The 13,209-nt window shown below is 39.1% G+C and overlaps 1 protein-coding gene across 2 annotated transcripts in view; it reads right to left on the bottom strand.

The window, feature by feature from the left end:
* The window catches only part of LOC136025208 (BTB/POZ domain-containing protein KCTD9-like), a 55,015-nt gene that overhangs the window by 6,891 nt on the left and 34,915 nt on the right, over window positions 1-13,209 (bottom strand). For both annotated transcript variants that reach the window (XM_065701014.1, XM_065701015.1), the window contains one exon: window positions 9,840-9,973. In XM_065701014.1, the coding sequence (XP_065557086.1) occupies window positions 9,840-9,973 (134 nt within the window). The remainder of the gene's footprint in view (window positions 1-9,839; window positions 9,974-13,209) is intronic.

The following is a 13,209-nucleotide window of genomic DNA, read 5'->3' on the forward strand; positions in this document are numbered from 1 at the left end:
ATAAAAAAAAACTTTAGGGGGATCACAGTTTTATGGGATCAGATATTGAAATTGTATTTTTGGGGATCTTTTCGGGGATCCAAAACTTTAGAGGGATAAAAAATGTATTTTGATGATGCCGAAAAAAGGTTTCGACAACAGAATTTTCCTTTTCTTTTATCTTTTAACATATAGTTCAGGGAAGTATTTTATAGTTCCTGGAAAAAAAAAACTAAGCGGATGGGGGAGGGGTTGAATCTCTACATCATTTCCTGGTCCTAACGGCCATAATGTAAAGCGTAACATATTCAAAGAAGCAAAAAAAAACTAAAAGGTAGCCAATGAAATACAACACAAGCTTTCACTCGTCACGAAGTAATTACAGCAAAGACTAGATCATTAATTATAAGTGCAATTACTAGTTCCATCATCTTACTTGGCTAGTCGTAACAGGGCTTCCACTCTCGAATCTCAAAATTCGGGGACAAGTTTAAAAAATTCGGGTAGTTTTCGGGGACAAGTCTTCAAGATTCGGGGAATTTCGGGGCAAGTTCAAAATGGAATTTTGTTACAAAATTCGGGAGCCAAAATTAGTTATAGCTTCGTTTTCAGGCTCAAGTAGGGCTTGGATCCGCGTACTAAATCAAGTTTTTAGCAGAGTAGGTTCTAGAGCTAGAGTATAGGATTGGAACCCATAGCTAAAAACGAGTTTTGCTGGCATTGCAGACAAAACCTCAGAACTATTTTTAAATAAATTGAAAAAAAATAGGCTGAATGACACTCTGGAACTTTTTTGTATTAGGTTCTATATTACCTTTGCTGCTTTATTCCCATAGCCCGAAAACGAGATTTTTATGTCATTTATTTTCAGAAAGACGCCGAAAATAAAGTAGCCTATAGAAAGGCAAGAATCTCATACAAAGCAATAATATGTGCAATGATTTCTTGAAATTAATGAATATTCTTCGGCAAGCAAACATGAACTTACACCAGAAATTTAATTTTAAAAAACACCTGAAAGCAAGGAACATAATTAAAAATTAAAACGGATAGAAACGATAACATAGTAAGAGGACTGTCCCCTTCTAAACGCCCAACTATTCATGCTGAAATGTTTTAGTACTTAAGCCTCTCATTTTCAATCGTTTTGGAAGTTGTTCTTACAGATTCGGACTTAATCTGAACTTAAGCGTAAAGAAAAAGGGGGCTATCCCCTTCATATATATAATATTTTCTGTTCATTTCAACGTTGCTCCTTGGGCGTACTTTAGGACGGAAAAAATCTTATTTTATTTCAAACAGTTTTTTAAAAATGCCAGGAAATCCAGCTCCATCTCCATAGAAAAATTGTTCCTCTCCCCGGAAAAATCGTCTAGACAATTCAATACCGTTAAAAATTTATCCCGGACAAAAACCATAAAGGTCTCCACGCGTAAGATTCGGTTTACAAAGATATACTTACAATAAATAAAAAGAATTTTGTTTAGGAATCCTGGCCAATCCGTTTCTTCTCTGATTGGTTGAAAATATATACAGGTTTTATTTTCTTGACTGGTGTTTCAAAAACATTTTCGGTCCGGCGGTTCTACCTAGCTTCAAACACTTAGGCCTGCTTAAATCCTAGAGTGGAAATCAGCTTTTTCAATTTCTTCTGCACCGAAAAGGCAGTATATTGGGATGGGAAAGCCAAAAGAATTTTTCGAATGATCTAACATGTATTTGCAACAAACCTTGTTTTTACTATACTGTGCAGGAAGAAATAAAGCCTTTAAGTTTCAATTATATTCAATTACAAAAAAAAATATGTTATTGAAAATTGCCACGAAGAGGCTCAATATCAGCTAAATCAAGCATACTACCTACGACCTATGGAGCCACAAACCAGAAATAAGCGTAGCTGCTTCTTCAGCAGTTGTAGAAGCCTTAACATTTGGCAGAAGCTTCGTCATTTCACGGTCAAGGACAAGAGAAGAGGGACTGAGAATGAACCTCTTCGTTCCCACTTTGGTCTGAAGACTACACGCAACCGATATTGTCACCAAACAGTTTCGTTTATCTGTTTTCAAAGCTTTGAGGGCACTGCACAAGCGTTCTGCTGTAACGTTAGAAAATGGTAGTGCACACATATAATTATTATTATTATTAATTTATGACCCGTCAAAAACGGAAAAGACGCAGTATATAAAAGAAAAAGAAAGAAAAGCACAAAAATTTAAATGCACTTCCACTACACATATTGTAAAATAGCACTAGTTCAGGGGTGGTTGGCTCTTAAAACATGGGTACTGAATTTTGAGATTCTTCTCTCTATGGACATGGAAGGGTTGGTGACCTTATATTTCCTGGAGATGTCACCATTGCTGTGCCACAAAGGGAGACGCAGGAGAAACTTAGCATATCTGTAAAATGCGCTGCAAATGGCTTTCTTTTCGGTAGCTGTGAATATTTTCCAGAAGGGAACCAGAGCAAGCAGATGGGGGGTAGTAAAAGCATTGTATAGTCGGGCAAGGAGAGGACGGTTGAAACGATACTTATTGGCAACAAGTAATCCGTAAGACGCTCGTAGACGGGAACAGAGGTGTTTTGTCCGTGCTGAGCGTGTTTCCTTCAATGTAGAAGAAATAGGAAGGCCAAGATACATAAGGGACTCTTAAGGGGGCTTAATCAGAGTTTTGCCAATTTTAACGGAGAGGTTAATAGAAAACTCATTTTTTGAACCATTGAAGAAAAGAAGTTCTGTTTTAGATTCGTTGAATGAAAGTCCGTTCTGCTTGTATGCCGCTGCAAGTGAGTCGTAATTTTGTTGAAATAAAGATATCGAACGAGAAACATGAAGAATGTCATCAGCAAAGTTCAGCAGCGAAAGATTAATCCCACAGAAAAAGCACGACGGCTTTATTACTTGCTCTGCTTCGATAATAGCGTTATTAAACAGTGATGGAGAATTTTTGCCACCTTGACGTACGCCTTTCTTGACACTCAGTGTTTTTTTTTAGAAGGAAAAATGCCGGACGGAGAGGGGATCAGCAGGACAGCCGAGAGCTTGTTGTACATACTGTAAACAGTGGAAAGGATGCAAGAGGAAACACCTCGCTGAAGGGCTTTGAGCAGGATATGGCCATGGATGCCAAAATCGAAGGCTCTACTAACATCAAGTGCTCCAAAGACGAGAAGATCACCGTTTTTATCTGCATCAATAAGAAGATTTACAAGAACGCTGTGAACATGTTCCCGTCCTGAGTGTTTTTTGAACCCGAACTGGTCGTCCGGAGTAGTGCATCGAAGTGCAATTTCATCAAAATAAGGGATTCAAATAGCTTAAAAAAAGTAGTTGAAACAGTGATCAGACGATATGAAACACACTGGTCAGCTGGTTTACCTTTTTTGAGAATAGGATGGACTAATCCAACACCAAAGCTGTCTGGAACGATGCCAGTAACGAAAATCATTCGAAATAGCAGAGAAAGGTGCTTTAGGAGAAGATTGCTGGCAAAGCTTAAATGATTACCAGATATACCATCGATGCCCTTAGATTTCTTTTTTTTTAGCTTATCAATTTGGGAATGCATCAAGGACGGAGTGACCAGGACACCAATATCCTTAACTGTAAACTGAAGCTCCTTATCGAGGGCCTGGCAAAAGGTGTTATCTAAGTAGGAATTAGGGGCTGAAAATTGGTCTCTGAAGTAGTCGCACCAATCTTTTTCTGGCATGCAGGGCGGGCCATTGGAAGATTTGTTCTTAGTTCAAAGATGCCATAAAGCAAGAGGCAAATTATCGACAATCTCGCTGGTACGGGCAATGTCGTTATTCTTATGCTGTGCGATGGCTTTGGAAAATTTACATTTCGTGTAAATACGAACAACGTTGACTACTCCGTAGCGTGGCTTCCCACAATCTGCCCATAATTGTAGCCAGAATTTTGCTGAATCACATGCGGCCAGGAGATTAGGATTATTCCGCCAGTTACGAACTTCCGTGCCGTGGCGAATTTCGCGGACCGAAACTGCAGTTTTCTCAGCTGTATGGATAGCATGCCTTATCTCAGAACAGTAGATGCTTAGTAGGATTTTTTTTGCTGAGTCTGCTGTCATGTTTGGACAACAGAGAAGTGCTTTAGGAATTCGGATCTTCGTCAGTATGTAGTCACATGAACTCTGGTACGAATCGATGTTAGCAGCTTCCCAGTTGAGGCTGAACAACCATTTAGGTGGGAAATTTGTGGGTGAAATTTGCGGCAAGGGCTTTATTTGAAAAGAAGTACATATAGGGATGTGGTCGGATATGGAGTAAAAAAAGGACCGTAGTATTAGAGGTGGGTTTGATCATAGAAGAACAATAGAAATAGTCCAACTGAGACACGGAGCCAGATTGATGGATGTACGTAAAATCACGATCATTTCCAACATAGGTGAGACTTGGACAAGCATGGAGCAAGATCTGAGATCTATTGTCTTCAGGGTCAGACAGTTCACAGTTAAAGTCACCAAACAGGAGACAACTTAGGCCTTCATCTTCATATTTTGGTACTAGCTTGGCAATAGATGTACGGTTGAGAGAGAACTTCCTCTCAGACATATAATTACAGTAATTAGTAAGAAAATAAACGACGAATATGACCACATTCGAAACTTCAACCACAAGGAAACTGTCAGACATAGCAACTAGATTACCAAGTAGCTCTTTACATATCATCAGGGCCAAACCACCTGAAGGCCTACCGCAAGTGGACTTAGCATGGTGGAAAAACAGATTATGAGAAGATGTGAACTCCAATAGTTGACGACTATCGCTTGACAAGAAGTGTTCCTGAAGACCCACCACGTCAAACCGCAAGCAAAGTTCAGACAGTAGGTAATGTTTCGGTAGAACTTTCCCATTGATGTTCCACGATACAATTTTTAAGGTTTCTTCAGGCATTGGAATTTTTTAGAAGAGACTGAGTGACAGGACATTTAAAAGTGTAACATGGGTGGTCGGAGGAATTGCAAAGAGCACACTTAAGTGCCTTGGTACAAGGATTATCTTTGGTTGTGGAGTGGCCAGCCTCACCACACCTGGAACATTTTCGGGTACCTGAGCACGCAGACGTAAAATGACCATATGACTTGCAAGAAAAGCATTGGGGTGGCAAGCGTTGAAATATACTAATGGGGAGTCTTCCGTACCCTATGATGTGTGGAAAGCGAACAGAAGACTCAAGGTCCTCTTTACACTCAGAAAGAAACTTAAACGAACGGGTGTTTTGGATTTGAGTTGCTTTCAAAAAGTTGGCAATCAGATCACATAGGCTATTTTAATTCAGATCTTCAGGAACATAACGGATAATACCGAAAAGAGAGGGGCATTGGAGTTTAGGCTCGACTTCAGGGTAATTCCTGGTTATGCGTGACATAATAGATTCGGCACCACTTTTACCCTTTGTGACTACTTTCTAGGCGTCTCTACTGGGACAAAGCTCGATTATATTCCCACTAGCTTCTCCACAAACATGCTCCAGATAAGCTTTACGGGAGTCATGCTTTTTAAGGTCTAAGGGGGACTTCTTGAGAATAACTGCATAGGAAGGCTTGGCCGGTGGAGTGACTAATTGATTCATGGATGTAGCAAGTTTCTCAGCTGTATGGGCTTTTTTCTCACTTTCAATAAAGTCCTTCAAATTATTGGATATTTCTGTCACTTTTTTAGGAACAATAGCACTCAATTCACCAGGCGTAGTTGGGACCTACGTAGGATTAAAAATTACGAATTTTGGCAATTTGATCCAGTTAGTCTCACATAACTGGATCGGTTTTGGCATATCTAACACATTATCGGCAATCTTTTGGCGAGCAACGTTGCAACTCGAAATATTTGAATAGTGCCAAAGTGTATCCTTGGCTTTTATAATCGTATCCTTGTCATAAAATCCCATTGCCTTTTCGCAAATTTCATCAGTCTTATTTGCTTGAGCGCTCGCAATAAATAATTTAGCAAAGCATTATGCACAAGTCTTTCTATCTCATTCGACATTATGCTAATTTAGAAGTCCAGACACACTCAATAGGAAAAAATAACTGTTTACTTTTTGCACACGACAAGAGCTCATTAATAATTTAGTACTATAGTCAATAATCTAGTAATCAGTACTAAAATCAGTAATCTAAAACCTTTCTTAGGTTTTCAAACATCGGCTTTCTACATGGGTATGTCTGCTTACAGATAAACTTCCAATAATCCTCCACGGATATCGTACATATGTCTAAACCCGCCAAAGAAACAGTGCTCTGTTCGCGCCATTCCCTGTCAATTAGTGCCTTGTTCCACGAAGGCAACCCACGACTTCTTAAAAAATTTGCTAAGCTAGGGGGGTTCAAGTTTTGAGCATTGACAGGATCAAGTAGAATGTCACATTCAAACGTAAAGCGTCTCTGTATCTGGATAATGGCCTCCTTGTAAAAGTCTCTTGCTGTTCTGTAGACCTTTCTCACCTCCAACTGTGAGATATCTGGACTAGACGAGACCAAGGATGCCAACTCCTCTTCTGCAGTATACCCAAGATAGACCTTCTGAACGTCAACATAATGGCTCTCGTATTTTACGTCAAGAGCCAAAAGATCAGTACAGCTTCTGACGTAGGTTCCATCCATATAGTTTATAGCCAAGGTTGCAATAAGCTTAAGTATTTCCGTCTTCAGCTTATAGAAAATTGGTGACTTCGACTGAAACAATACATTAAAGTCGCTCAAAAGGCGTAGAGCGTAGTCAAAAAACATCATTAGAACCTTCATAAAAGGATTTTTCAGAGCACTAAGGCCAAGTTCATTGCCGTGGGTGGGGTCATCAAAATTAGCACTAGTGAAATAGAGGGACAATGCGCTCCACTGTTCAAGAATTCTTCGCTCACATGCATGGAGGGACAGCCACCGGGTTTTTCCGGGGGCTAGAATTTTGTGATCTGGTGTAGCCGAGAAATCTTGAAATTCTTTAAGTACTGTAACTCGCTTAGCGCTCATAAAGAAATGACTATAAACGTGGCGATATAAGCCTTTCAGAGTTTTGGAAAACTTCTTGCAGGCATACGAAGCACAAAGATGAATGGAGTGGCAGCTACACTTGACAACTACCACCCACAGATAATTGTCACTGATCAGCTTTGCTACCGCATTATAACATCCCATCATTGAGTTTGTTGTGTCGGCACGGAAACCAGTCCAATTTCGCAGAGGCACTTGATTTTCTATTATTTTCAATGGGCACTGGTTTGATTGGTGTTTCTCTGAGCACCTCAAACAGACTGACTGACTCTTTAGCTCTGCATTCTTTTTGAGTGTGTTCATATTCCTGGGACTTATAACACTGAATGACTCTGCAATAGTACTGATATACAATATACCTCCCTCTTTCTTCCAAAGCAACAAACATTTGGTGCTTGCGTATATATTGTTGCACTTTGTCCTTTAGGGAGGATTCCAAATAGAGGTTGAGAGTAGGGGGGATGGAAATTTTGGGTGGGACCAGGTAGACCCTGGTTAGGTAACTGAAGCATTCAGCTGCAATCGCAATTGTCTAAAGTGTAAGTATGGTAAAATAATCAAGGAAATACGAAGAATCACCAATACTCACGAGATAATTGTAACTTGAAGCAGAAGATATTATATCCAACCGGTTAATTTTGAACTTTCCAATGCTTAGAAGATTGGAGTTTCCAAACTATTGAAGCTCAATTCCGTTTTAAATTTTTCATTATCATACGTTCGCCAGTGTACCATAGTATAAAGGTACAAAACAATATTAAAATTGTGGAACCAACAGTGAGCCTTCCACTAACTCTATTTCGGGTACATCATGGGAGATAAAAGATTTTCGGGGAGCTTTCGGGGATTCGGGGAACGACATTTTTTTTCGGGGATTTTTCTCGATTTTCGGGGAAATCCCCGAAAATTCGGGGACAATGGAAGCACTGAGTCGTAACTATTCTCCATTTTCTCTGCAGAACACTAATTGAGCAGCTTAGCAAAGAGGGAAATTTGACCTTCCCTTTCATCCAATTAGACGCTCGAAAGAAAAAACAAGCAAAGAACTGGTTACATTTTCATTTAATCAAACAAAAACGCTTTTGCAAAACAAACTCCCTGCCCTAATTTCAAGAGACGTATCCTCAGTAATATTTAAGTTGTAGCAAAACCTTTTTTCACGTGAAAATTGATTTAAAATAAGAAAGATAACTTCAGATTGTCATTTATTTATGTATTTTTTTTTGTTTTGTTTTTGGTTTTCTTTGGTCACGCAAGGTAGTGTATTGTTTATGTTTTTTTTTTTCGGTATATGGTTTCATTCTCCATATTTTCTTATTCTCCATATTGTCTCTTTATTTTCTTTGAATTTAGCACAGCCTCGTAAGCTTCGCTTATGTTGTGCTATTGATTAAGAAATGTTTGTTTCTATTAAAATTGTTCTACTACAACTACTATAGTTTTTTTTTAATAGGTTTTAAGACGACACTGATTAGATAACAATGAAAAAGAAAAACGAAGTAAAATCAACACAAGATTTGGAGCCAATTTACAAATAATTCCTAAAAAACTAATATTTTTACTAAGACATCTTTTTCGCCGTCCTTAGCACCGGAAAAGCACTATAACCGAAAGAGCTGTGTGACCGAAAACAAAACACATGAACATCCGGAAAACAACCAAGCAAACAAAGGCAAAAGGGTGAGCCCCGTATGCTATTACAATCCCCTCACACATACATATATGTATGCAGAAAGTTATTCGGACACTGGCCCAATTTCGACAAGAACCCACAAAGAGGAAAGTCAAATGCAAGACAGAAGACAATATGGGAAAAGCCCCAGTAATTTTTATATTTATAAAAGCAGACTAAAAAGCAGATAATAATACTGTTCTCGAGAATCTATGATTATAAGTGAAAACCATGAATATAAGTGAAAACGAGGGACAGAAAACGGATCAGATTTTACATAACAACTCGCTGCCCTCATCTCACTGCCTTTTTTTCATTTACGCATTTATAACTAAGATCAATTCGATATCTTGGTTATGTGAGGCCCAATCCGTTTTCCACCCCTCGTTTTCACTTATATTGATAGATTCTCCAGAAAAAAATGAACTCTTTAGTCTATTTTGAAAACGACTTTTTAATTTAATTGTTTTTATTTCCATTTTATACCTAGTCGTAATGTAATTGGTTATGAACTGGTGAATGTTTGGTTCGAGCCCAAATATCTTGATCTTGACATTGAAAATGTCCAGGGATCTGACCATTTCCCATTCTGCCTGGGCATTACAATCGATACTAACACTTTATTGCGCCGTCCATTAATCAATGATTGACAAGCGTTGACAAAATGGTCAAGGTAATGCTACCATTTAACCTACAGAACTATATGCATATTTGGCAAGAAATCAAATTATTGGCAGTAGTTCTTGAATCTTGGCAGCATGTCTTGTTGCAGAGATGTTGACAATAACTCTAGCTCAGTGGCATGACTTAGCCACATGACACAGTAAGCTTAGCCAGAGTCGACCCAACTCTAAATGGGTACCTGAAGAAATCTGTGGAAGATAAACAGGAAGGGTGTGCGAACACAGGATGGTTTGCCCCCCCCCCCCATTGCACTTCCTGGCTGAAGGACCAAGAAACGGAGATCAGCACCGCAGGTAGGGACTGTTAAGTCTAATGCCGCATCCTTTACCTTTTACCTTATATAGCAGAAAAAATTAAGCAGTTACAGCAAAAGCTTGGAACTCTAGCGACTTAATTAGTAGTCACATTTCACTTATAATTTTTATCCTTTTTACTACCGTTACACTTTTTTTTTTTTCTTATTACAGGGAAACAATGTTCAGTCTCACCTCTAAATTGGCACCAGCAAAATCAGTGCCCCGTAAATAACAATTTTGAAGGTTGGCATCTTTCAATATACTAACTCGCAAATTAGCACCATCCAAATTGGCTTCTTCTAAATTAGCTCCCCGCAGATTAACGCCTACAAAGGAACTAGACTTTAAACTAAGCTGGAACAACGCAATTTAACTGTGACTTTATAATTCAACAATACGATTTAACAAGACTTAAGGCTAATTCAGCATAAGCAGTAGAAAAGGTGACATCGTTGGGATATTTATTGGGATTATTTATGGGGATATTAAGGGTATACGAAGGAAGAAATTTGTTACGAGAAACAATCCAATCTGATTTAGCTTTGAACTGAAAATATTAGATTAAAATATGTCAGCTACAAAAATCAAAACATACACCCATTACGGAGGTTTTCAGACTTTTTGTGTTTGAAGTGCATGTTTTCATATTAATTGCATTAAACTGAATATAGAAATCCAATTTAAACTAAATTTTGACAAGGAATACATTAAATATTATGCACAGGCCGAGTTTAATAAAAAAAAAAAGGTCCATCTACACTAAGCACAATCAACATGTGAAAGCATGGTTTATGTATCCTAAAAAAATGTAATTTACAAACCCACAAAGTCCCTTCGTACAAGGTTGAGAATAAATTGTATTTGTATTACACCACTTAGAGATTTTCAAAATACTCTCCATTAGCACATATACATGTTTCCCCTCTCTGACTACTACTACTAAAAATTCACCGCATCGCCAAGCCACCTGACTCCAACACAACTAACCACGCTCCTCCTCCGTCCCAATCCATTCAAAGCCACCCTCACCCTCCCAGGAAGTTCCCAGGAAGTTTCCCTTAAATTTTTCTTTATGATACCCTCCCACCACAACTACGGAGGTCCTGCTTTCCTTTCAGCCCTTGAAGGTTGGCCGAAAAGGAAAATCTTGGACAATCTGTCATCCTTCATCCGCAGAACGTTCCCAAGCCATATCAGCCTTTCTCTCACTATAGCCATAGAAAGCGTGATTGAACCGCACTTTTCGTACAGCCTACTGTTTGAAATACGGTCAGTCAACCGGGTACCAGAACAATCCGTGGGCAATTTCTCTGGAAAATATCTAGCAAATCTTCTTCCGCTTTTCGGAGCACCCATGCTTCAGAACCATATTTGAACACCGTCATCACCGTAGCTTCCAATATTCTAATCTTTGTTTGAAGACTTATCTTCCAATTCTTCTAAAAAATTTTCAACTGTGAAAAAAAAACTTGAGCCTTAGCTATTCTATTTTTAACTTCTTTGCTGCTCCTACCGTCTTTACTATTAATACTACCAAGGTAAGGGAAGCTATCCACCAGATAAATCTTTTCGTTACCCAACGTAACTTTTTCTTCTTCACTTGTTCCCAGAGGCGCCATTTGGGCCAAATCTTGGGGTGGGCATGAACTCCATCTGGGCCCCCCCGATTCACTTTGTGTCGCGTAAGAAAAATCCGGGTTTTGGCAGCACATTGATCGAATATTCTAAGTAAAAATGCATTTTCAGCACCCGTGTGTTGCTTGAAAATGTACTGTAACCAAATGTGGAACTCAGCCACAATGACCTCTAAGATTAATTATAAAAACGAAAAATACAATCAACGAGGTTAAGTGATTAAACTGAAAGTGGAAAATTCAACCAGACTACAGGCTGGCATTCCTCAGCGAGAAACTTTCTTATTTAAGTAAACAATACGTTGGTGAAAGTAACCTTCATTGTTATTCTGAGGGTTGTAACCAAAATCTCAGTGTCCCTTCAGCAGAAATCTTCCAGATAAAATATATTTACAAAAAGGAAAAACATAACAAGAAAAAAAATACAACAACATTCAAGGTAACAAGGGGAACCGCCGAGCTTTCATCTTTGCAAAATCGTCAACAAGCTGGTTGTAGTCCAATATTTTTACTAAATCCTTCTCTGCAAATATCAAAAAAAGGCGACTGAGACGATCATCTCCTGTTGTAGACCGCAGGTAGTTTTTCACTATTTCTAGGCTAGAAAACAAACGCTCATTGCTCGCTGTTGTCTCAGGAAGTGTGGCAGCAATACGAAGTACTTTAATTACTTCTGAGTAAGCCACTGGTAATGCCTGAAGATGGTCGACAATGTCTAGGAAGTTTTCCGGCTTTTTCTCCTCATTGAGCAAGAAACGCTTGGCAATACCAGCTTGAGATTCGAGAAGAATGCTGTCGATATCCAGCTCGCCGTAAAGAGAAGAGAAAAGCTTGAGCAGCTCTGTGTCCATAAACTTGGTTGAGCTTGGATCCAAGGCTTCGAGCGTACTCAGCACTGGCAAGTTATCTGTGAACCTTCTGTTAAATTCGGCTAGTAGACGGTCAAAAATTTTGAAGTATTCTTGCTTCATTTCATCCCCCAAAGTAGTAGTCCGATTTCCAGATTCGATGAAATTCTTTCCTAGCGTCAAAGTTGTCACACACTGTTTCTGATGCTTGGTGATCTTTTGAATTCTTCAAGGTCGTCCTTTCTGACCAACAGAGGAGGGTCTAGTCGCGGGTCCATTCACAGCAGGTACTTCAATTTCGAGTTCTGTTGCAAACTCTTTAGCCTTCTTGAAAAGCGATACAAATGAAGCATCTGAACGCAAGTCGGTAAGTTTGCTTCTTGTGGCCTGAATCAGGGTGCACGATCGAGAAATAACCAAGTCGACGGCGACGGCATGGAGTTGCTGAAACAGCGATTTCGTCATTCGCGTAATTGCTTCTATGTAGTGCAATTGGAAGATAACAAGGAACTATTCCATCAAGGAATGATAGGCCAGGAACTGACCTATTTTAGTCTATCAACTTAGAGGAATTACTGCAAATATTCAGAATTTATAATATTAATATAATCATCTAGGAAACGGGTATTTGACAGAACTTGAGAATTAGATTATGTATCTAACCTGCTTTCAAAGTTTACAATGGTTAATAGCAAATAGTGGTATTATTTTGGCCGGCAAAGGACCCTTTTTGGTGGAATCTTGGGCCCCCTGGAAAATCTGGAGTGGGCATTTGCCCACCCCTGCCCCCACCCCAAATGGCGCCTCTGCCTATTCCTAGCCTTAGCGACTTAATCTTCTTAACATCAATTTTCAAACCTAGCACCCTGAACTCGCAAAACCTCTAAAAGTTCATCATTTTGCTCACACTTTCATCTAGGATGCTTAAATTATCGGCATAATCCATAAGTCCAGGAACGTTTTTCGTCCCATTTGATTCCGCGTTCTCCTATTGCCTTTCCACTCTCTGAAGTTACTTAAAAAATGTCTCAATACAAGCTTCTTTTGGTTACCACTTAGTATACTATTTTATACTGAAAT

The sequence above is a fragment of the Artemia franciscana genome, chromosome 3 (genome assembly GCF_032884065.1).
Source record: "Artemia franciscana chromosome 3, ASM3288406v1, whole genome shotgun sequence".
In the NCBI taxonomy this organism is placed as follows: domain Eukaryota; kingdom Metazoa; phylum Arthropoda; class Branchiopoda; order Anostraca; family Artemiidae; genus Artemia; species Artemia franciscana.